At 39.5% G+C, this 22,961-nt stretch overlaps 1 protein-coding gene across 6 annotated transcripts in view; it reads left to right on the top strand.

Moving 5' to 3' along the window:
* LOC121322455 (receptor tyrosine-protein kinase erbB-4-like) overlaps nucleotides 1–22,961 on the top strand; it is a 277,382-nt gene that overhangs the window by 228,774 nt on the left and 25,647 nt on the right. For all 6 annotated transcript variants that reach the window (XM_041262471.1, XM_041262473.1, XM_041262470.1 and 3 more), the window contains 4 exons: nucleotides 2,627–2,759; nucleotides 5,130–5,252; nucleotides 5,580–5,678; nucleotides 9,039–9,224. In XM_041262471.1, the coding sequence (XP_041118405.1) occupies nucleotides 2,627–2,759; nucleotides 5,130–5,252; nucleotides 5,580–5,678; nucleotides 9,039–9,224 (541 nt within the window). The remainder of the gene's footprint in view (nucleotides 1–2,626; nucleotides 2,760–5,129; nucleotides 5,253–5,579; nucleotides 5,679–9,038; nucleotides 9,225–22,961) is intronic.

Here is a 22,961-nt window from a genome sequence, read left to right as displayed (position 1 = left end):
ACTTTATAGTTACCCATCTCCAAGGAAGCTAATTTAACAATCAATGGCAGGAAAATGGTCTTCTTCTTCTTCTTCTTCTTCTTCTTCTTCTTCTTCTTCTTCTTCTTCTTCTTCTTCTTCTTCTTCTTCTTATTTGTTTTTAGATATTTACAGTAATGGTTTTCAATTGGAATTTTGCTGCAATCTAACACAAATAAAATACTCCATAATATAGCAAGTAGATATATATATCTATATATATATCTATATATATATATATATATATACACACACACACACACACACACACACACACACACACACATATATATATAACAATCCTTTTTTACAAATGTGTATGAATACACATATGTGGCACACATATGTACCATGTAAATTACCCATGATGTGTAAATAAAAACACATAGTATAACAAGCACAAACAGATAATACGCACCAACATCTTGGGGCTAATTTTAAAATGTGTGTTTTTGATGTTAAGTGAATTGCTTTTGTCAGCTGTACAGGCCTTCTATTTCAGTTTCAGCATGCTGTATCTGCTTATTTACACAGGTGTTTCATGGTCAGTAAGTGGCCTTCAACGCTTATATAATTCCAACTGAAATCTATATTTAGTCTAAAGGTACCACAATACATCCCTGCTACCTCTTACTTGAGATTACTGAAAAACCTCATCATTACCCAGGATTAAACGTCAAAGGCTGTTGTCTTATGGTTCCCATCACTTCTTCATGACTTGACGATGACAGAGGATGACGTAGGTCTTTTTGTATTGGATGACATTTTTTTTTTCTATTCCAACATGAGGTGATCGGTTCCTGAGGATCCCTAGAGTAGATATTATTTAAAGATATAGGAATGGAATTAAAGGAACCGTGAACAAGCTATTCATGTAAAGGTCTCTTCGGGATTACTGGTTTTATTTATAATTATAATTATTATTATTATTATTTAAATCTTACACTCAACTGATAATGGCCTTAATCACCAATGCCTGACATGTAGACACATATACCCACTGACTGATCTCTCACGACTTCTCTCTTTCATTAATAGTTGAACCTTAGGAAGGAAGTGCCTTTCCCAACCCTCTGTGCCCTGAGTTGAAAGCACTCCCATTGCTTTCTGTAACCCTGTGCTTGCATTCTTTGTAGCCTGACTGCTGCACTTTCTTCAAACACTAAAATGACAATACTGCCCCCATTGAATCCACTCCTAACATGACTGTTGAAATCCTAGGTGGCACGCTACATGTCTCTTACTCTTATTTCACTGTCTGTCTGTGTTTTGTGTCTGTGCTTAGGCAGTTTAACATGCTTTCCAAATAATGAACCCTTCTGTTTCCAAGTTTCTGTGTGGGTTTGTCTTGGGGTAAGTCTGCTGTCTTGCCTATCATGACTGAAACTCACTTGCAAATGGGAGATTAAGCTTTTTTGTATTGTAGAATACATGTGAAGGATTCCATTTGCAAAACAAATTCATCAGAGGGACAGCTCCCTTACACAAAAATATATTTTTCCGGCTCACACTTTGAGATTGGTAAATGATGGTCTCTTGTTTATTCCAAGAACTCAATTAAAGACCTGTGCCTCAGGGGCTTTTCGTTTTCAAACTCCTTCACTTTAGAACTCACTTCCAGATCTTACCTGGAATGCTGAGTCTGTCAACATTTTGAAATCTAGGCTCAAAACAAATCTCTTTGATTCAGCCTTTCACTCGTGAACCGTTTAGCACTCTTTTCGCTTGTTGTTTTGTTTTTTTGTTTTTTTTGTAAAGCGGCCTGGGTTGTTTGCACATGGACATATATAAATGCAATTGGGGGGCGTTAGTGTAGTTTAATTTGCAAATGTTAGTACTGGAAACAGAAGGGTTAATTGTGAAAGCTAGCTATGTATTCTGCCACTGCCTTTGGCTCTTTTGCAAAGCTTTATTTTATAATGGCAGCCATGTATGAAAGCCATCTCAGGTGAGTACATTGGGGAGACAAACAGGAGGAACAAATTGGGCAAGAAAAGTGTGTTGAACTAGATTTGAAGGCGCAAAATGAAATGATAATGCGTTAAAGAAGTGCCCATATCCTGTCAATGCTAGACACTTAGTTTAAACCAAAAAAATATATACCAATAAAATCAATCTCCCTAATTAGCTTACATTCAGTATGAAGATATTCAACCATGAAAGGGGCCTAGTTATTTATATCTTAGAGTTCTTAGGTAAATATGTTCACTTAGTAATCTAAATTGGCTGTATTCAACTCTGAAATCCTGTAGTTTCAGTTTTATTTTGTCTACTGTTTAAATAAACCTGTCAAAAAGGATAGACATTGCACTCACAATAAGTAAAAGAGACACAATGACTGATAAGATTTTCAAAACAGAATCAGCTGAGGAGGTCGTGACAGATCATGACAGGCGAGTGAGTGAATTGGAGAAAGGCTATTGGATGAGATTACAATTCCAAAAAAAGTCTCAAAAGTTCAAAATGTATTGGAAAACGTAGGAGCAAGGTAAGAGTCACCCCAGTTTACAGTGGTCACCTGAGTTCACTACTCCAAACATGGCTGCCATCAGTGCTCACTGCTGTGCTCCACCCTCTCCCTCATGTGGTCTCTCCCTCTGGCTGCTAGAACTCCACTGATCGCCGCAGGAGTCATTGGCGGGCTCTTCATTGTGGTCATCGTGGTGCTGAGCGTGGCGGTTTATGTCCGGCGAAAGAGCATCAAAAAGAAAAGAGCGCTGAGGAGATTCCTGGAGACGGAGGTAAGACTGTTTCTTCAGACTAGGAATGTTGTGCAGAACTCTCTTTTTTCTTTGCATCTTTGCTGAAACCCTGTTCCACTATGCAACCAAGCATTATAGATGCATGGTTTATGCATTTTAAATACATAATTCTTGAAGAAGAAGAAGAAGAAGAAGAAGAAGAAGATATTTTCAGTTATATGATGCTCTCAGACTGTAAGGCTGTAATGGTACTGTGTATATACATCTTTTTAATCGCTGGTTATGCCCTGTGATTAGACTCCCATCCAGACCACTTTGAACAATTAGTACAAAGGAGATACTGGCTCCTGCCATGATAGATGGCAGGCAATATATTATACTAGTTTAATTCCTTCAAGGTTTACAGTTATTTCAGCTAAATGGAAAGTCATTTCTGGCAGGGTTTCTTTCTGTTATAGACAGCTGTCAGTCAGTGATCAACATGCTTACTGTAGCCTAGTGTAGAGGAATACCAGAAACACTCGTAGAAGCTATCAATATAAATCAAGTGGAAGAGTGCTAAGTATGCTGTCTGATTCTTACAGCAATATGTACTCTATATTAATGCACATAAATTGTATATATGGCTTGTTTTTTTATTAATGCTGTCTGGCAATATAATGCACTGACATATGAAACGCTCCAACCCACCAATCAGAAATCTGGAACAAATTATTGACTGCTGACTGTGACATTACAGTATTAATGTATGAAAAGAAACTGGATGCCATGCTGCCATGCCTAAAACACATGTTTATAGGAACCAAGGGCTGATTGGAGAGCGCTGGCATACATTATTTCCACATGGGCTTCCTGTGCGAACACACTGTGACACAGGGATGCAATATCCTGTTTACAGTGATCAGGTTAAGGGTTTCTTGTGACCTCTGTTAGGATTTAGCTATGAAACAGCATTGTGGGATCTTCAATATCCCGCTATATTGCTAGATTTGCACTGAAAGTGTTCTTCAAGCCCTACAGTAATATACATGCCAGTTTAAGTGGGGTCTAACCATCTCAATTGGACCGAATAACCTTTTGTAGCAGTAAAAAGAAACTGCAGCTTGATTTTTCTTGGTATTAGATTCACATGCTGTTACATTTATCCACAGCAGACGTGATGGTAACCTCTTTGTGGGATGAAAGTTTAAATATTAAATGAGGCAAAACGCAGTGGCACCCGTGTATAGCTGTGGTTTGGGTTCCTCTCCTGGGATCATTTAATGAAAATATAATTGCTCTTGTTGTAAATTCAGCTTCGACATTTGTAACAGAATTATACTGCTAAATATAATTGAGTGCCGGCTCAGTGCAGTAACCAGACCAGGGCAGACCTATCTGCTCGCAGGCTCGCTGCAACAAGACCCTCTGAAGAGCTCTCAGACCTTTTCTTTCACAAGCCAATCATTTACCGTAAAAACATTTGTATAAGTCTATTTTCTAGGTATCTTCAGGGTTCCTAAAAAGGGGTGTGACCGATTGGCTTTTTCCGGAAATTGTTGTCTCGAAAAGGGGGGTGGGGGGATGACTTATACACTGGTGTGACTTATACATTGTTCAAAAATATGAAACAGACAGCCTTGCAAACTTTGACTTTGTATTTTTTCAATTGTGTACAAAAAAAAAAACATATGTCTTTATCAACTCCCTTTTAGTTTGTTCAATGCATAACATGAAATATGTATGTGCTTTATGCATTAGCTGCAGCCTCATACATCCTTATTAAACAGTACAGAAATATGCACAACAGGACTCCCTGCTGAGGTACTCATTTGCATGGGGCACCAGACAGCATTATTTTAAAGCTTCTGATCTATTCTAATTCTGCATTATTTCATTTGCATTCATAGCGCTGGAGACTCCCTTCGATGCAGCCAGAAGTTTAGCCACATAGATTGGTCTCTGTGCCAGACTATGGAACTATAACTAGGGAAATGATTTATATTATGAGACTGTTCCTTAAATATAAGAAGCATTGGCTGATGTCATTGAATAATACAGTTCGGCTGTATTATTTCAACATTTCACTTAAACACCCTGAATACAATTCGGCAGGGTTAGGGGTCATGGTTCCAACTTTGTGTACATGCCCATCTGTCATCATTACAGCAAGAGCACACAACACAAAGGGGATAGTTGCTATGTTGCAGTGAAACTATAGTGTGATAGAATCAATGGTTAATAGAATCAACCACATAGCAGTAATAATAATAATTAAAACAAAACAATTTGCTATTCACCCAATGCAAAAATGTAATGTGTTTTTATATTAACATAGCCACTCATGAGTCTGCATGGAGCTCTTGTCCTTTACCCACAGCAGGTAGCCAGGTACGTAGATCTGTCTAATATGTGGTTGTGTTTCTGCAGCTTGTGGAACCCCTCACCCCCAGCGGCACAGCACCCAATCAAGCCCAGCTGCGCATTCTGAAGGAAACAGAGCTGAAGCGAGTCAAAGTGCTCGGCTCAGGCGCCTTCGGAACAGTCTACAAGGTAAGTGTCTCCATTTGCCTCAATCAGAGAGCTCCCTGTCGCTGCATGGCTCCCATTAATACCATCACTCTTAATCAGGCTCGTAATTCTCCATAGCTGCCTCTTTCCACTTTACTGCCTAAAAGAAAGAGGTGAGGATTCAACACACTTCCTTAGGGGAGGGAGGGGGTGGGGTCCGAGCGGCAAACCAATGCAGTGGTCTGCAACAATATCTCTTCTTTAAAATGTTATAAGTCAACAAGAGTCCCCTGTCAGTGAAATGGTACCTGACAGTGCTTCAGTAATCACATGTGCATGGTCTGGTTTGTTTTGGTTTTTTTTTCTCAGGGAATCTGGGTTCCAGAGGGAGAGACAGTGAAAATTCCTGTGGCCATAAAGATCCTTAACGAGGCAACAGGACCCAAGGCTAATGTCGAGTTTATGGATGTAAGTTACTGTACTGACTAGGTCTTTGGATTTCCTGGAAAGCTGGTTTTCTTGTAATCCGAACTGGTGTTAACAGAAGTATATTTTCAGTGTTGACTGAAATTAAAACAATTGAAATACTGTACTACACCTGCTACAGTGATAATGGTCTTTCACAGTAATTTTTATTTATTCAACATGTACATGATCATACATTTTGTATTGGACTCACTGCCATGTGGTATCCTCTGTATGCTGCTGCACTATAACACTACAGTACTCCCCATGGTCTCTCATGTGGAACTGATAGTAGAGGCATGGTCCGTTTCATTCTTGTCTTAAGGGATAGGATAGCGTCGTACCAGAATCTTAACGGAAACAGCTCTGAAATGAGCTAGAAAACAATGTAACTCTAATGTAATGTGTTGTTGTTGGTAAAATGTATTTAGAGAGATCTGCATGAATACGCACTACACTACTGTCCAGCACCGGACCTCAGTCGTTAGATCATCCCACTGCCAGCATTGGTCTCTCAAGGTCATTGTTTTGCAGGGAGGGGAGTCTATAAAGTGATAGTTATCCAGGAGACCTCCACCCCCTTCCCCAGATCCCACAAATCCCAGTGCTCATTGTTCAGAAGACAGCTTGACGAATGCTTGTCAGGTGTTGTGGGAAAGATCGCAGGGCCAGAGCTAATAATAGCGATCAGCTTAGCTCACTGCGAGTGTTAACCGGGGAGAAATTAAACTCAAAACACTGGAGATTTCTTTCACAGCACTGGGCTGTTATTTGTTTTCAGTTTCATACAGGGAGAAAATCTTCTTCTTCTTCTTCTTCTTCTTCTTCTTCTTCTTCTTCTTCTTCTTCTTCTTAATATTTGTTTATTTTCTTTAATATTAATAATAATATGACCACCCTGCTGTCTGGAAGGCACACACACAGAAGAAAAACTAAATGTCGGTCAAAGCCAGATCGATTGCAAACATGAAACAAGTCAAGGTCACAAAAAAATTGCAACATTGCATCATGAAAAAAATACTTAAACCCCTGATGGACATTTCAGCAAAGACCTGCGCTGGTTTATCCTGTCACAGCTGACAGTAGTGCTGGTTTGCTAACAACTGGTTATGCTGACTTTCACCCCCTTTATCCCTAGAAAAAGAGTGACCATTGCAAACCATTGCCAGCCAGCCTCATGTATCACTATACTACACCACACACACATACACACACACACACACAGGCAGTTACAACCCCTTACCACAGACAACACTCCAGTCTTTAAAAGGTAAATGAAAGTCAAAGGGTATGTGTGTTACAGTGATGCTGCTGTTCAGCTAAACCTCAGTGTAGAAGCTGCAGTCATATGAACTGATTAAATGCATTCCTACTGCTGTTTAACCACAGCTGGGGTCCATGTGGGTTAACGATGGAGACAACAGTGGGGGGGCTGAGGAGGGCACCTGCATCAGCATGTCAGCAGCTTTCCCACAGGGAAGAGACATGAGTATTCCCAGGCAGCTGAGCTTGTGGGGGGAATCGGGGATACCCCAGGCCCCAGTCCCTTAGTATGAGCCAGGGTTTGGGCTATGTGTTGTAAAGCTGGTGGCGTCACTGGGGTTTTTAACTGGGTGGTTGAGGGGGAGTGTAAGGGAGTGTTTATTTTTTATTTCATGAGTTCATGTACAAATGTCAAGTAGGATTATCTGAATTATTATAGGTATTGGCAAATATTGTTGGAGTCACATTTGATAACGCTTTTCTTCTTACTGTATGTAGTGTAAGAAAACACAACACTAACATGTAAAGGTATTAAAAAAGGTCTAGTTTATTGTAGTAATAGAATACAAACAGAGCAGCCTCAGTAGCATGGACACCTGAGCCCCAGGCACTGGGTTGCGTCTTCCTTTATACATGAAAGAGTTTCATCCCTCAAGCACAAGACATGCACAGCATTTCAAATACAAGCAATGTTTAGATATGGTTGTTAATAAATAGTTTAATTAATTAATTAATCTTTATGTAGCTCTCAGAAATATGTTATTATTAAGCAGATAATAGGCAGATTAGAAGCAGATAATATACTGTGAGAATGGAAAACAGGGTGGCATGGCTCTAGTTGTTTTCATCCTGCACAATACCTTTTCGTCTATGTTGTGGGTTTCTGTGAGATTCTGTGGTATTCTGTCTCTGCTTATCCCATGCCCCTGACAGTAAGCTCAGAATAGACACTGTCAAACCGGCACTCACCCCTGACACACAAGAATAAGAAAAGACAGGAATTGATACAAACATGCTATACTCTTATGGGTTTTTATACAAACCGTTTATTGTGCGTATAAATTAATCTTACAGAGGGACCCCCCCCCCCCCCCCCCCCCCCCCCCCCCCCCCCAAATCCCAACCCCCCTCCCGCGGGAACCAAGTCAGATTCCTCCCAGTTGAACTTCCCTAAAAATATATTTAAAATGTTATTATTTTAACATTGCTGGAGGGGTGCTGTTAGTCTGTGATTCGCAGCAAGTTGTTTCCATGAAAGCTGTTGACTGCTTGCAGAGTCTCACTGCTGTTGTTTTTAAGAACATTATTGGTGACAAGACAACTGTAAAGCTCAATAACAAAGTGCCTCCTGCGTCTGAGACTCCTCCTGCTTACTGGCTAGTGGAGAATTAGTTTAATTATAACACGGAGCAGTTCAATAAACACACAGATCGCAGTTCTTTTTTGGCCCTAAATAAAGGAAAGTGTTAATAGTGATTTTTAGCTCTAGCCAGTCTTTACTATCATAGCATTTTAAACCCCTAGCTCCCTGGTACGAAACAGTGCCAATGGGTGAGTCACAATGGAGTGGTTTCATTTATTTATTGATTTCCTGCATACAACAGTTATCCTGATCAATCATATGTATCTTTATTTGCATTATTTTGTAAATTCTATATGCTAAATCTATCTATCTATCTATCTATCTATCTATCTATCTATCTATCTATCTATCTATCTATCATCTATTCTCAGACATTGGTACCAGTCTTTAGCCATCTAGGATCAATTGCTTAATTGCATCAACGTTTTCTTAATTTTACTTACCTGTAAGATATTGTTACAACTGTCATGTGTTTAATTTGTTATTCCACATTCTTACAAACCATTCCAGCACAAAAGGCTGCAAGGCTGGCTTTCTCAAGTGAGGTTGGGAAAAGATATTAGCGTTGCCCTGTGCATTGAAGCTCACACCATTCTGTATAGGATAACTTTAATGTATTGACTGTTCTGTGCTGTAAATGCTTTGATACAGGTAAATACCGTTTTGTACAGTAAGGTCCCGAGTCTTGGCTTCGAAGCTGCATCATGCATTTTGCGTTCTGTTTCCTTTCCTCGCAGGAGGCCCTGATCATGGCCAGTATGGACCACCCCCACCTGGTGCGGCTGCTGGGGGTCTGCCTCAGCCCCACGATTCAGCTGGTCACCCAGCTGATGCCCCACGGCTGCCTGCTGGACTACGTCCACGAACACAAGGACAACATCGGCTCCCAGCTCCTGCTCAACTGGTGTGTCCAGATCGCCAAGGTAGGAGAGCCGGCTTCCTGCTTCAGCCTGTGGGAGACCATCCACAGCTTTATTATCTAGATCTATCAATCAAATGATTCCCAGGAATCTGTGCTCCATGGGGAACCTTGGCAACCACATACTTTTGTTTGTATTTTTAAAAAATGTAAAACATATATATATATATATATATATATATATATATATATATATATATAGTTCGAAATACATAAATAAAAGACTATTTAACTCTTTATATATTTTAAACTAAATCAATATTTCAAGCTTCGGATAGTATTTTATTTTCTGATAAATTGAGAAACCAACTAAAATTTGATTTAGTTCTAATCTTGTGCAAGCCTAGTTTTTTATTTTTCTCAGACGCTATTGATTTTTTTGTTGGTTTGCTGTTGGTGTCCCTGATGAAGCCTTGCAGCGAATCCACACCGCAAAACAGGATTCAGTCTCTGCCTTATGAGTTTATTAACTACCGCATACAGTCCTGTAGCAGTATAATAATAATAATGATAATAATAATAATAATAATAATAATAATAATAATAATAATAATAATAAATAAATTGACATACTGTGTTCTTAAAAACCTTCAATGGATCTTCTCTTACATTATTCAATACATTAACTGTATTTGCAGTCTGTGTTAATGTGTATTTAAGTTACATACTGCTGGAAAGCAGGCTGTATGAGTTGTAGAGTGTGTGCACTTCTATCTCTAGAAGCTGAGCTTTGCGAGTTGTCACATGATCTCTTGTGCAGTATATAAGACATCCAGAGCTTCAAAACACTCAGTCAGAAATCTGCAGTGAAACATTTGTTTAGTTTGGTAAAATGTCATTTATTTAAGTACATTTAATAAAGGGGAATGACAGTAAGTGATATGAACAGACATTGCCTTATCGTTAAGTGGAGCTATATATATTTAAATTTTTTTTGGCAGAGCGCATGGCATGCGTTATTAATGCAGCCTGGGAGTGTGCTGACATTGTAACAGAGGGCTGTCTCATATTGTGAGCAGGTTAAACGTGTGCAAGAACAATCCTTAACACAGCGGCGTGTCACACAGGCTCATTTGTGAAGGGATTCCTTCTTGGCGGGGGGGCTCATCTGTCCAGCATTACCAGAGGCAGGCTCGCATATCCCTTCAGTTCCTCTTTAATGTTGCGCTCAGAGTAAACAAACCAACTGAGTGTCAGAACGCTTTCCTGATCCGAACGCTGATGCCTGAGCTCACTGGAGTCAGGTGTCAAGGCTGTCCACTTGAAATGTATTTCTTCCATGCTGAAATCAGGCAGCTCCTCTTCATCATGGTTTGGATGGAGCTTTTGTTAAATGACAGCAATTAATCAAGTCGCCATCACTGGAGGGAGCAGAGTGGTGTCCACTTACCCCTCATTGTCAATTGTCCTACTCTTTATGTTCTCATATAATTAAACTTCAGTAACTTTACCCCAGGTAGAACTGCAATTAGGTCTCTTAAAGCTGATTTGTGCTCTTACAAGCATGGAGATGTGTAACAGGAAGGGTGGGTGAAAACCGGCGACCTCGCACATTGCAAGTGACCATTTAAACCACCATGCAAAAGAGCCGGGCTCATGTGCATTCATGGTTTTACATCTTTTAATCTCATGTCACCAAGAGGGTTGACAGAAAATGTAAATCTGCCCTTACAGATCATTTAGGTCATTTAAAAGTTTACTGCAGTTTACTATAGTAAAAGTATATCAAGGTGTAGTGAAGCATAGTATTTACAGGTAGATGTGCCACAGGTAGATATATAGAAAGCGCCACCATTACAATATAATACACTTGTCACAAACAGCCCTCTGTAGGGCAGTTATTGGCAAATTAACAAAAAAAAAAAAAAAGAAGTTGACAATGCACGTTTGCGAGCCCAAACTTTTCCCCTTATTGCAGCTTGGCTTGAATCCACTCTGCACTGCCCTGCCAGTCTAAGGATCTCTGTCACAACATTTTGTTTTATCAGCTATCCCTTCTCTCGGTCCTCTTTGTTGGTTGGAAGGCTTATCCGGTTCTCTGTTCTAAAGCTGCCCCAGATAGAAGACAGCTGTGCTGTACATTCCATACTTATTCTCAGTCTGTCTCGTCAGTGTCTCTAAAACACAATCCACCTACCTTGTAATGGTCCTTGTGGAAGTGCTCTCTTATCTATCTGAGGCTGCCGTGCATTCAGCTTGGCTCTTTGTTCTCCTACTGTTTATGAAATAAGGCAGCTCTATTTCCATCTCTAAAAATAAAACAGAATCAATAATCTTTAAATACAAGTGCCTCGCGATCCAATGCCATCTTACAGATCTTTTTCACAACTGTCAAGTACTTCTGCTCTTATACTCAATTCATGGCAATTGAATAATGATCTCATTATTGATTTTTAATGATCACTTAAAGTGTATTTTACCCACCATTATCTGAAATCTACATTAGAGCAGGCTGGCCAGTCCAGGCACATTTGTTTATATTGGATAATGACTTTCTGGTGTACTTTATGAGAAGTAGTTGAGGTATGGCCTAGAGTGAAAAGTGTCCTCAATAACATCTCCAGCAAAACATCAATTTCCCTGGAGTTATCCCATGCATATACTGACCAGAACCAACTGCTTAGCTTCTAGACACTACGCTTATAATTCCAGCACTGGCATGGTGCAAAACCAACCTTATCCTTAGCTGAGCTGCAACGCTGTACAATGCAGTGACCCTACTGCAGAAAATGATGCAAGGATTTGGAGATGAAAAAAGGCAATTCCTTCCTTATATTTTATGTAAGGGTTAGCAAAAGCTGGGTTGTTAAAATGGCTCTGTTCCATCTTTTTTGTTTTAATTTATTTATTTTTTAATATAGAAAGATTCGCCTCCAAAGACAATATTCTGTAATGGATTTCTAATCTGTAAGGGTTTAATGTACCTGCCGGGTCATTTCCTTGTGCAAATCAGTTTCCTCACTGAGCAAACACATATCTCCTCGAGTCATTAGCTGCTGCGCCAGGCCTTAGATGTACTTGCTTTCAATGCACTTACCGTTTTCCAGAAGAAGAGAATCTTCCTTCTGGATAGTTGCATATACATTTTATACACCTTTTGTGTTTAGTTATCAGCCAAAATGTAATGGGCATAAAATGAACATGGTTTGGTAGTGGTGCCATATGACTGGCTGTGGTTTACCATAATAAACCAGGGTTGACCATGTTAGTTCATGGGTGAGTGTGGCAAAGTGGTAATTAATAGCAGGTGCGATGCTGGTGCAGTAATCCCAAGAACAAACAGACAACAGAGTACGGGTGAAATTGATTAGTTTATTAGGGTTATAATCCAATGATCTGATGACCAGCCAGTAATAATAAAGAGCTTTGCAAAACACAACAATGTGTATTGCGCAGTGAAAAACAGGGTTGCAGTCCTGTAAATGATAAACACAGTACTTAACACACACAATTAGACACACACACGATCACAAAGTCCAAAGTGAGTGCTCTCAGTGCTTGTGGTGCAGTACAATATAATACGTGCTATAGTGGTGATCAAATGGTGATAACAATGTTAATCGTGACTGTAGTGCAGTGTTGATCCGGTTTTGTGCTGGCCCTTCGTGTTTAGCCGTCTAGTGATATGAACAAGACAATTACTAACAACACGAAAAACAAACAAACATTCACAAATACTTCAAGTACTCTTTTTCTCTGCATCTCACATGGTCCTTCCAGTTTATAACCCAAAACCAAGCAAAGGAAAAGATTTACGGTTCTCTGGACCCTTTATGCTATCACGCGTGACCCCTTGGTAAACGATTGCAGCTGTCTCTATTGCCTGCAGCTGCTACCTTGTTTACCTTCTGGGTCAATATGTTCCTGCAACAGAGTCTTGCCTTCTTCCAGGTTGACCGACTTCCCGACCCAGGAAATGAACTGTCAGGATCGCCCGTCCAAAGACTTCCCCTTTCGCTACTTAGCACCCTCATAGGTCAAGAGGGAGATTTACAACCAGAAATTATATTTCTGTCACAGTGAGCTATGAAAAGAAAACACAGCCTACAATGATCTGGTTGTAATGCCTATCAATAGTTAACAGGGGCTCCCTTAGTCTCTTTAATGCTCCAATGGTTTTAAATAGAGAATGGGAGTTTTGGTGTCCAATCAGAAAAAAAGACTACAACCTTGGAGATTTAAAATAGATCAGGATTCACAATTTCCAATTACTGGACAGGATAATTCAAGGAGGTGTGCATCCCTTTTTTATATTTCACAGGCTTTGAGGATTGAAGATGTGGTAGAAATGATCACGTCTAGGTCCTGCAGCAAAACCCATAACGATTGTCAAAACAGCGTAATGTGGTTACCTCATTACAGTCTACAGTGCTTATAGAAAGTCTACATCCCCTTGAACTTTGTTTACCTTTTGTTGTGTCAGTGCTTCAGAGTTTAATGCATTTAAATGAGGATTTTCACTTATCTACACACCATACGCCACAAAAAATATATATGTTAAAAATACAAAACTGAAAGATCATAATTGGATAAGTCTCCACCCCACAGAATTAATACTTGGTGGAAGCACCTTTGTCAGCAATTACAGCTGTGAGTCTGTTGGGAGAGGTCTCTACCAACTTTGCACACCTAGATTTGACAATATTTGACCATTCTTCTTTACAAAACTGTTCAAGCTCTGTCAAGTTCCTTGGGGAGTGTTGATAGACAGCAATCTTCAAGTCATACCACAAATTTTCGATTGGGTTTAGGTCGGGGCTCTGACTGGGCCACTCAAGGACATTTACCTTTTTGTTCCTTAGCCACTCCAGTGTAGCTTTGGCTGTGTGCTTTGGGTCGCTGTCATGCTGAAAGGTGAACTTCTGTCCCAGTTTCAGCTTTCTTGCAGAGGGCAGCAGGTTTTCCTCAAGGACTTCTCTATACTTTGCTCCATTCATTTTCCCTTCTATCCTGACAAGTGCCCCAGTCCCTGCCAATTAGAAACATCCCCATAACATGGTGCTGCCACCACCATGCTTCACAGTAGGGATGGAGTACTTTGGGTGATACACGGTGTTGGGTTTGTGCCAAATAATGCTTTGCATTTAGGCAAAAAAGTTTTAGTTTTGTCAGACCATTTTAGTTTTGTCAGACCATAAAACTTTTTGCCACATGGCTACAGAATCTCCTGAGTGTTTTTTTTTCAAACTTCAAACGGGATTCAAGGTGGGCTTTCTTCAGTAATGGCTTCTTTCTTGCCACCCTACCATACAGGCCAGATTTGTGGAGTGCTTAGGATATTGTTGTCAAATGCACACTTTGACCAGTCTTGGCCATAAAAGCCTGTAGCTCTTGCAAAGTTGCCATTGTCCTCTTGGTAGCCTCTCTGATCGGTCTCATTCTTGCTCGGTCATCCAGTTTGAAGGGACGGCCTGAACTAGACAGGGTCTTGGTTGTGACATAAACCTTCCACTTCTTAGTAATTGTCTTGACCGCGCTCCAAGGGTTATTCAAGGCCTATATTATTTTTTTATACCCATCCACTGATTGTGCCTCCGTCCTGGAGTTCTTTTGAAAGAGCCTTGGTGCTCATGGTTGAGTCATTGCTTTGAAATGCACTACCCAGCAGAGGAACCCTACAGGAACTTCTGAATTTATCCTGAAATAATGTGAATCACTACAATTTAACATAGATGGAAGCCACTTAACTTGATGTGTGATTTTGAAGGAGATTGGTTACACCTGAGCTAATTTAGGATTGCTATTACAAGGGGGGCAGACACTTTTTCAAGCTTTTTCAGTTTTTATTTTTAAGTAACTACAAATTTCTAGATTTTTTTTCACTTGGAAGCTGTGGGGTAGGATGTGTAGATAAATGAAAAAAAAAACTATTTTAATGCATTTTAATTCCAGGCTATAAGGCAACAAACAGTGAACATTTTGAAAGGGGGTGAAGACTTTCTATAGGCACTGTATATGATCAACCTAGTGATTTAGCCATTGTATCTGTGCCTAAAACTCCTAGTCAGCTGTCCAGTCCTGAAGGTTTCATTCTGTTTAAAGCAAGTTGGCCCTTGTAATAAACTGTTTCCCTCACTCAGGTTTCAGATCAAATAAACAAAAATCAATTCAACAAGAAGAATTTCAGTCACATGCCTTCATCTGATCTGAAACCAAGGTCAACATTCCATCATTCCGTTGCAGAGCCCTGAGGGGGTCCGGCGTGATTAGTACGTAGACGACTGTCCTCGTCGGAAAGGCTCCAGTTGAGAGTGCAGTTGCATCACATATTAATGCAAAGGTTTTGTGTTTTACTGTCTGTTTCCTCTACATGACGACTAGCCAGCTGGCTCATGTGTGACAATGGTATTAAACACAAGTAATGTCACCCTCCCTCCTTTCCTCCAGTGTCTTTCGGCAGTCAGCATTCTGAATAATCTAATAACACAGAAATTCAGCAGCGAGTTAATGAGGTTGCCTTGTGATAACTGGACGATGAAACTTTGAAAAGAGGGTTTGTATAAAGCGTCGATTTGTGCTCCTATCCATCAGCCTGACAGACCCAGTCTGCTCCCTCTGACCTAACAACAGGAAAACCACTGGTGGCATTTTATCATCCTGAGCAGAGAGGAGAATTAATACCAAAAAGAGATGCCGCTCCATCTCTCACCTAGCAAGTTACAGAATCTATATAAATAGGCAAGGACTTGCCTTCAGGGCAGCCCATGTTTATAGATAGGACAGAGAATAGATGAGAGGTGGGACTGAGGGGACAATGTTGAATAATGACATATAGCCATGTGACACCCCACACATTTAAGCGACATTAAAGAGGTATAATTAAATTCTATTCTCCTAACACTGTAGCACTCTGTCTAAACTGCTGTTTGCTTCAGCTCTTTACTTTTGAAAACACTTTTTGCTGCCACTCCCTGTTAGAAAGTCTTCAGAGAACACAAAGTGTCAGGATCAAGAAACAAAACCTGCCTCTGTATCAGCCTCTTTGAATTCTGATCTTCTTTCACAGCCTGATTTCTTACACTATTCAGCGCTCCATTAACAGTGAAACGGTGTTGTAAGACACAGCACAGGTCCACTCTGATGCTTCAGAACCCCTTTGTCAGCCAAATTTACAACCTACGAATGAAGCGTGCATTCAATTGGAGGTGAAGCAGGATCATTGCAATTGCCTGTGATTGATACTGAGGAGCAGAACACTAAAGGATACTGTATTGAGCAAGACATTAACCTGCTCTTTGTAAAGGAATAAGACTCTATGACACAGTCGATTACGTCGCACCCTTTCCATGAAAAAGATTGCAAGCAGGCAACACGAAGCCTACTAAATCAGGTCCAGCTGTAGGGTAATAATACTGGAGGTTCTTCAAGCAACATAAAGCAGAGATGTATTGCGACCCAGTTGCGAAACAGCAGTTTGTGAAAGTGTCAGGGTTCTATACCAATGCATATTCGCGTCTCAGAATCCTACTATTGAGGATCTCTCTGAAATCAAAAATCTGCTATGCAGAAATACCTCCCTGTGTACTTTTATTGGAGAATATCCTTCTAGCTCCATCTATAATCCCTCGCTGCAATCACATACTGTTCTTAGCATGTCTCTGACCGTCTGGCCTTGTAGGGTATGCCGTTTCATGTAATTAGACTTCATAAGGCAAAGTTTCAAAAGCTCTGTTTCCCAGGAGAGGGGCTCAGTTGAGAATCAGCCTGTAGTACATGTCGTTTAAATCCGCTTGTTATAATCTGCCCCCATCCCACAGCGAGCGACAGAATATCGGAGCACTTTATCCCATCTGAACAGACTCCCTGAAATTAATTTTATACAGCAGGACCTCAAAAACTGACAGTGACTGAAATTAATAAGCAGGCTGGGGATATGAGATAATCTTCAGAAATCCGTAACGAGTCGCATGCTGTGCATAATACCCCAGCAAGACAATTTGGCTTTTTTAATATATTTGTTATCATTTATTCAAATAGGTTGATTATTGAACTAAAAACATTAATCCCTTACGATAAATACTTTTTAATTGTTTTTTTAAGTCACAGAGCAACAGTGTATATCACTAATATTGAATAACATTTAACTTGGACCTCTTCCCTATTATCTTGAACATTGCAGGTCATAATACCCTTTAGTTTTCCATTATATATGAGTTACATTTAATGATATTAATTGTTGGAGCAAGAATGTTAATGTTGCCAGAGGAGGTTAACTCTGTAACAGACTGAACAGTGCATAGTGGACAAATAATGTGTTATAACATGGCTATTCAAAGAGCTTGTATTAATAACATGTATTCTATCAAGGCTATTACAAGAAGCATGTATTAATAATGAGTTCTAACAAGGTTATTACAACACATTTGTATTAATAACATGCGTTGTAACAAGTACACTAACATGCTTGTATTAATAACATGTGTTATAACACAGCTATTACAGCAGACTTCCATACTGTAAGGTGCATAGGGTACAATTTGTGGGTTGTTTCAAACAGTTAAGTATTAAGAAGACGAACATTTGAAATGTACGAATGGATTTATAATATATCAAGTGATTATGCCAACTTAAAATTAAGAGGTAGGGTCTGTATTATAGTTTTAATTCCTTTTCAATTATCCGCTTGTCAAATTCAACTGACGACAAGGCAGATTTTAATGGCGTTGACCTGGGGTGAACTTCTCTGACAGCTAACCTCATTCTATCCCTGGTGCTGCTGTGATGGTGATGGGTGCGTGGTGAATTAGGGGATCCAAGACACACAGGATTGATTTTTTTATTTTTATTTTGATTAATATCATGTTAATCAAAAGGCATGTCAATACAAATATTGTGCAGTACAGCTCCAGCAACAACCAGTTCACAGCTCATCCTAACTTACTTAGTTACTTCCTTAGCACCATTGTGTATCAGCCCTTCTTGTGTTTTCTATTTTTGTCCGCTGATGTTACAGGACTAAGGATTAGACTCCTGACAAGGCTGTGGGAAATGCAGGCATTAATTTATGAAGCCATTGCTGTACTAATCTTATTGATATCATGTGAATCACCAACAATCGTCACTTCTCATTGTTTGGTATTCAAGAACTGGTCTCAAAATGTCACATAATTGTAACATTATATTTTGAGTCAGTCTGTACTGTTGTTTGAGTTCATGATTGTGATATTTATATAGGGGATTTATTCTGTCCTGAAATATGTCAGCTAAAAATAGCAACAAAGCCACGATAAAAGGTTTGTGTCATTGTCAGGTTTGTCAACACTCCCATTGGATGTCAAAGTAGCCACTAGACAACCTCCAACAGGCTTCTAGGTGTAGAATGTATTTAACAATGGGCTTCTAGGTGTAGACTGTATTTAACAATGGGCTTCTAGGTGTAGACTGTATTTAACAATGGGCTTCTAGGTGTAGACTGTATTTAACAATGGGCTTCTAGGTGTAGACTGTATTTAACAATGGGCTTCTAGGTGTAGAATGTATTTAACAATGGGCTTCTAGGTGTAGACTGTATTTAACAATGGGCTTCTAGGTGTAGAATGTATTTAACAATGGGCTTCTAGGTGTAGACTGTATTTAACAATGGGCTTCTAGGTGTAGAATGTATTTAACAATGGGCTTCTAGGTGTAGACTGTATTTAACAATGGGCTTCTAGGTGTAGACTGTATTTAACAATGGGCTTCTAGGTGTAGAATGTATTTAACAGCAGCATTTAACAGTGCTTTGTAAGACTCTGGAAAGCCGCTAGATGTTTAGCAGCAACTTTCTAAACATTTAGCAGGTCCTTCTAAAGGTATTGATACCTAGAATGTAGTGAAACAGGTGGAACGATGCTAAATGCTTCTAACACTTTGTGAACCAGGCCCCTGACTACTGTCATCATATGATATTGATTGCTAGGCCAAACAGATGTGTTATTACTCATGGTAGTTTCTCATGCAAACTTTAGTGTAGTAACGCCTTGCTAACTTACAATTCTGTGTTCCAGTTCTGTTGCTGTAAATGTAGGATGGATCCACCTAGCCTGTTTTTTTAATCTGTCTGTGTCTATGTTTACAGTCCCTAGACCAAACACACACACACTCACACATGTTTACATTCCTATATTTGTTGGGACTTCTCATTAACTCTCACTATATTTTTATTTACTGTTTCTAACTCCAGTCAAACAAAATTCAACACAGGGTGAAAGTTGGCAACAAACTAAATAGGTTGGCATTCTTTTTTTCTTAAGGCATATTTAGTTCTTAAAGGTGTTTTACAAAGTGGAGACATCCCCACAACGTCGATTATTCAGGAGTTTTTATCTTTGTGGGGACATTTTCTCAAATTTTGTCTGCACATTTATAGTAATGCCAGGACACACACACACACACACACACACACACACACACACAATAGTCCATAGAGAGCCACAAGACAAGTGCATCAGCTCTACCTCTTCTCAATCACATGAAAATTATTCAGCTTTTGATTTTCCATGTTAAGATTCCCCTTTCTTATTCAAGAGCGCACACACACACACACACGTGCCGATGCAATTCCCTGCTGCGTTTCCTACAGCTTCATTGCACTGGCCGGCACCCTCCTGAATCTTTGAATCATGGGGCATGCAGCCGTTAGCAGGCACTTGAGTTTTCCAACCATCAATCTGAATTGTTCTGTTGTTAAGTTTTTATTTGAAACAACTAGATGAGACAAGCTGGGGTGCAGCTCTTCAGTCTGCCTGCTTATTAAAATGCAAATGACGGTGTCCTAGTGTAGGAATCACAGAGTCCCTGCTTTTTTTGTTCGTCGCTTCTCTCTTATCAGTCCCATCTTCCACTTGAGTGGAAACAAAGGCAATCCCTGCATTTCCCAGCCAGGCTATGATATACATAGAAAATACAGCAGCTCCTTTACATAATAAAGCCGGCAGGCAGAAAATTACACTTTAGAGAATGCATTAACAAATTCTTAGAGCTTAAATTCGGAAATGGCTATAATCACTCTTAAGTCGGTAGCTGGAAGCGATGTTACATACAGTTATAAACTATACAGGTACACAGTGCACAGCAAGGTCTGTTCGGTGGTGGAGAGAAATGCTGTTGATATTTACATTATTGAAATAGGACCAAAGTTGCTGGTAATGTTACAGATCTAGTAACAACATGTGAAGACTATCAAGAGGCTCTCGAGTAACATTCTTCTTTGTAACATTAACTTTTTTAGATTTAAAAAAGTACTTTGAAGCAAAAGCTTAGAATTGTGTATACAGTTTATGAAAATAAGTATGTTATCTCAATATTCAAATAAAACGCCTTTTTAAAAATTATTTTAACAGTGGCAGGCACTGTTTAGGTCTTGCATTGATGGTGAGGTCAGGGCTATGTGTCTGTGTGTCATTGTACATGAGTATACCCATATGAAAAAATATTTTTTGTCATTCATACTGGTGGTTGGAGCGACTGTAGGAAGACATTTTTATACCTTTCTGTAGAATGACAGGAGGTTTAAGTCTTAAAATGGAAAAATACACACATGCAGAGACTCACACAAACACAAGTGTGCAATAAAAATACACACATGCAGAGACACACACGGACACAAGTGTACACTAAAAATACACACATGCAGAGACTCACACGGACACAAGTGTACAATAAAAATACACCCATGCATAGACACACACGGACACAAGTGTACACTAAAAATATACACATGCAGAGACACACACGGACACAAGTGTACAATAAAAATACACACATGCAGAGACACGCACGGACACAAGTGTACACTAAAAATACACTCATGCAGAGACTCACACGGACACAAGTGTGCAATAAAAATACACACATGCAGAGACACACACGGACACAAGTGTACACTAAAAATACACACATGCAGAGACACACATGGACACAAGTGTACACTAAAAATACACTCATGCAGAGACTCACACGGACACAAGTGTGCACTAAAAATACACCCATGCAGAGACTCACACGGACACAAGTGTACACTAAAAATACACACATGCAGAGACACACACGGACACAAGTGTACACTAAAAATACACACATGCAGAGACACACACGGACACAAGTGTACACTAAAAATACACACATGCAGAGACTCACACGGACACAAGTGTACACTAAAAATACACTAAAAATACACATGCAGAGACTCACACGGACACAAGTGTACACTAAAAATACACACATGCAGAGACTCACACGGACACAAGTGTGCACTAAAAATACACCCATGCAGAGACTCACACGGACACAAGTGTACACTAAAAATACACACATGCAGAGACTCACACGGACACAAGTGTACAATAAAAATACACACATGCAGAGACACACACGGACACAAGTGTACAATAAAAATACACACATGCAGAGACACACACGGACACAAGTGTACAATAAAAATACACACATGCAGAGACACACACGGACACAAGTGAACAATAAAAATACACACATGCGGAGACACACACGGACACAAGTGAACAATAAAAATACACATACGCAGACACAGCAAGCAATTCTTCAAGGAATATTTGCTCAGTGTCACTGCTGCTGAATCTAAAAAAGGAATTTTGAACGTGAGTGCGTTTATTATTAACCTACCTTAATGGTTCAATACCTAAGAAATTAGAAGCATATAACATTTCTGACAGCTCATTGTCTTTGATGACATATGAATTGACACAATAATGCTTAGGTTTGTAGTAAATCCATTCAGATACTAATTATATATCACATTGTTCATTGATGACACCCTCGAAAAAGAGCATGTTCGCATACCAGTTTTATTTGAATAGTTAGTTGAATAGAACCAACTAATGTAAGGAATTAGAACCAAAAAGAACAATTGCACTGGGGTCTTGATTCTGTATCACACTGGCACGGTATTGCATCAGATTACCAGCTTGGAACAGTTAATGTCCTTGTAACACTATAGGCGTTTCAAAATATGAAAATGAAAACCATTTATGTATGAAGCCATCAATACAGGGAATGATTCAATGCTTGCAGGTTAATGAAGGCTGCGATAAAAAATGGATTGCTTGAAAATATTTACTTGCAAAACACTAAGGGAGATGCTTTAGAAAGCCAAACAAAAACGAAACAAATTGCCCCAGTCTGAACTACAGCAGAGCTCAGCAACTGTGTGTTCAGGAATTAAAACAAAATGAAATAGGCTCACTCTGGACACTGGGGGGTCTTGGTGCATGCGTTCAATAAGGCAGAGTAAGATGTGCTTTGTTTTGTGTTCATGTGTGTCTGCGTGTGTGTGTGTGTGTGTGTGTGTGTGTGTGTGTGTGTGTTGGTGTGCTCTTACGTAACAAAAAAAATACATTTGATATGCCACTAGATGATCTAAATTAATTAATAGATTAATAAATATATCTACATTTTATTTATATTTTGTTCAGTGGTCTAACATCAGCTAAATGCGTTATGTTTTTCTTTTACAATCTGAATAGTAGATCCAGAAAATAAAGTGTGAATATTTTGTTCCAGCCAAGGCAGGGTCTTCTTCAGTCATTAGCACCCCAACCCAATCGGGCAAATATTTGCCTCCAGCTCAAATGAGAAATAATTTGGAAAATCAAAAGAGCCAATTAGTTGTGCAGACAGAGATACTTTCATTGATAGACAAGGGTAAATATGTGGTAATGAAGTGTGTTTTACTTGATTGACGTCATTAGTTTGCAGAATCACTCTTTTTACATTGCAGCTGTCC

Source organism: Polyodon spathula, chromosome 10, assembly GCF_017654505.1.
Source record: "Polyodon spathula isolate WHYD16114869_AA chromosome 10, ASM1765450v1, whole genome shotgun sequence".
Taxonomy (NCBI): Eukaryota; Metazoa; Chordata; class Actinopteri; order Acipenseriformes; family Polyodontidae; genus Polyodon; species Polyodon spathula.
The sequence above is the reverse complement of the archived record's forward strand: the minus strand, read 5'-3'. Positions and strand labels throughout refer to the sequence as shown.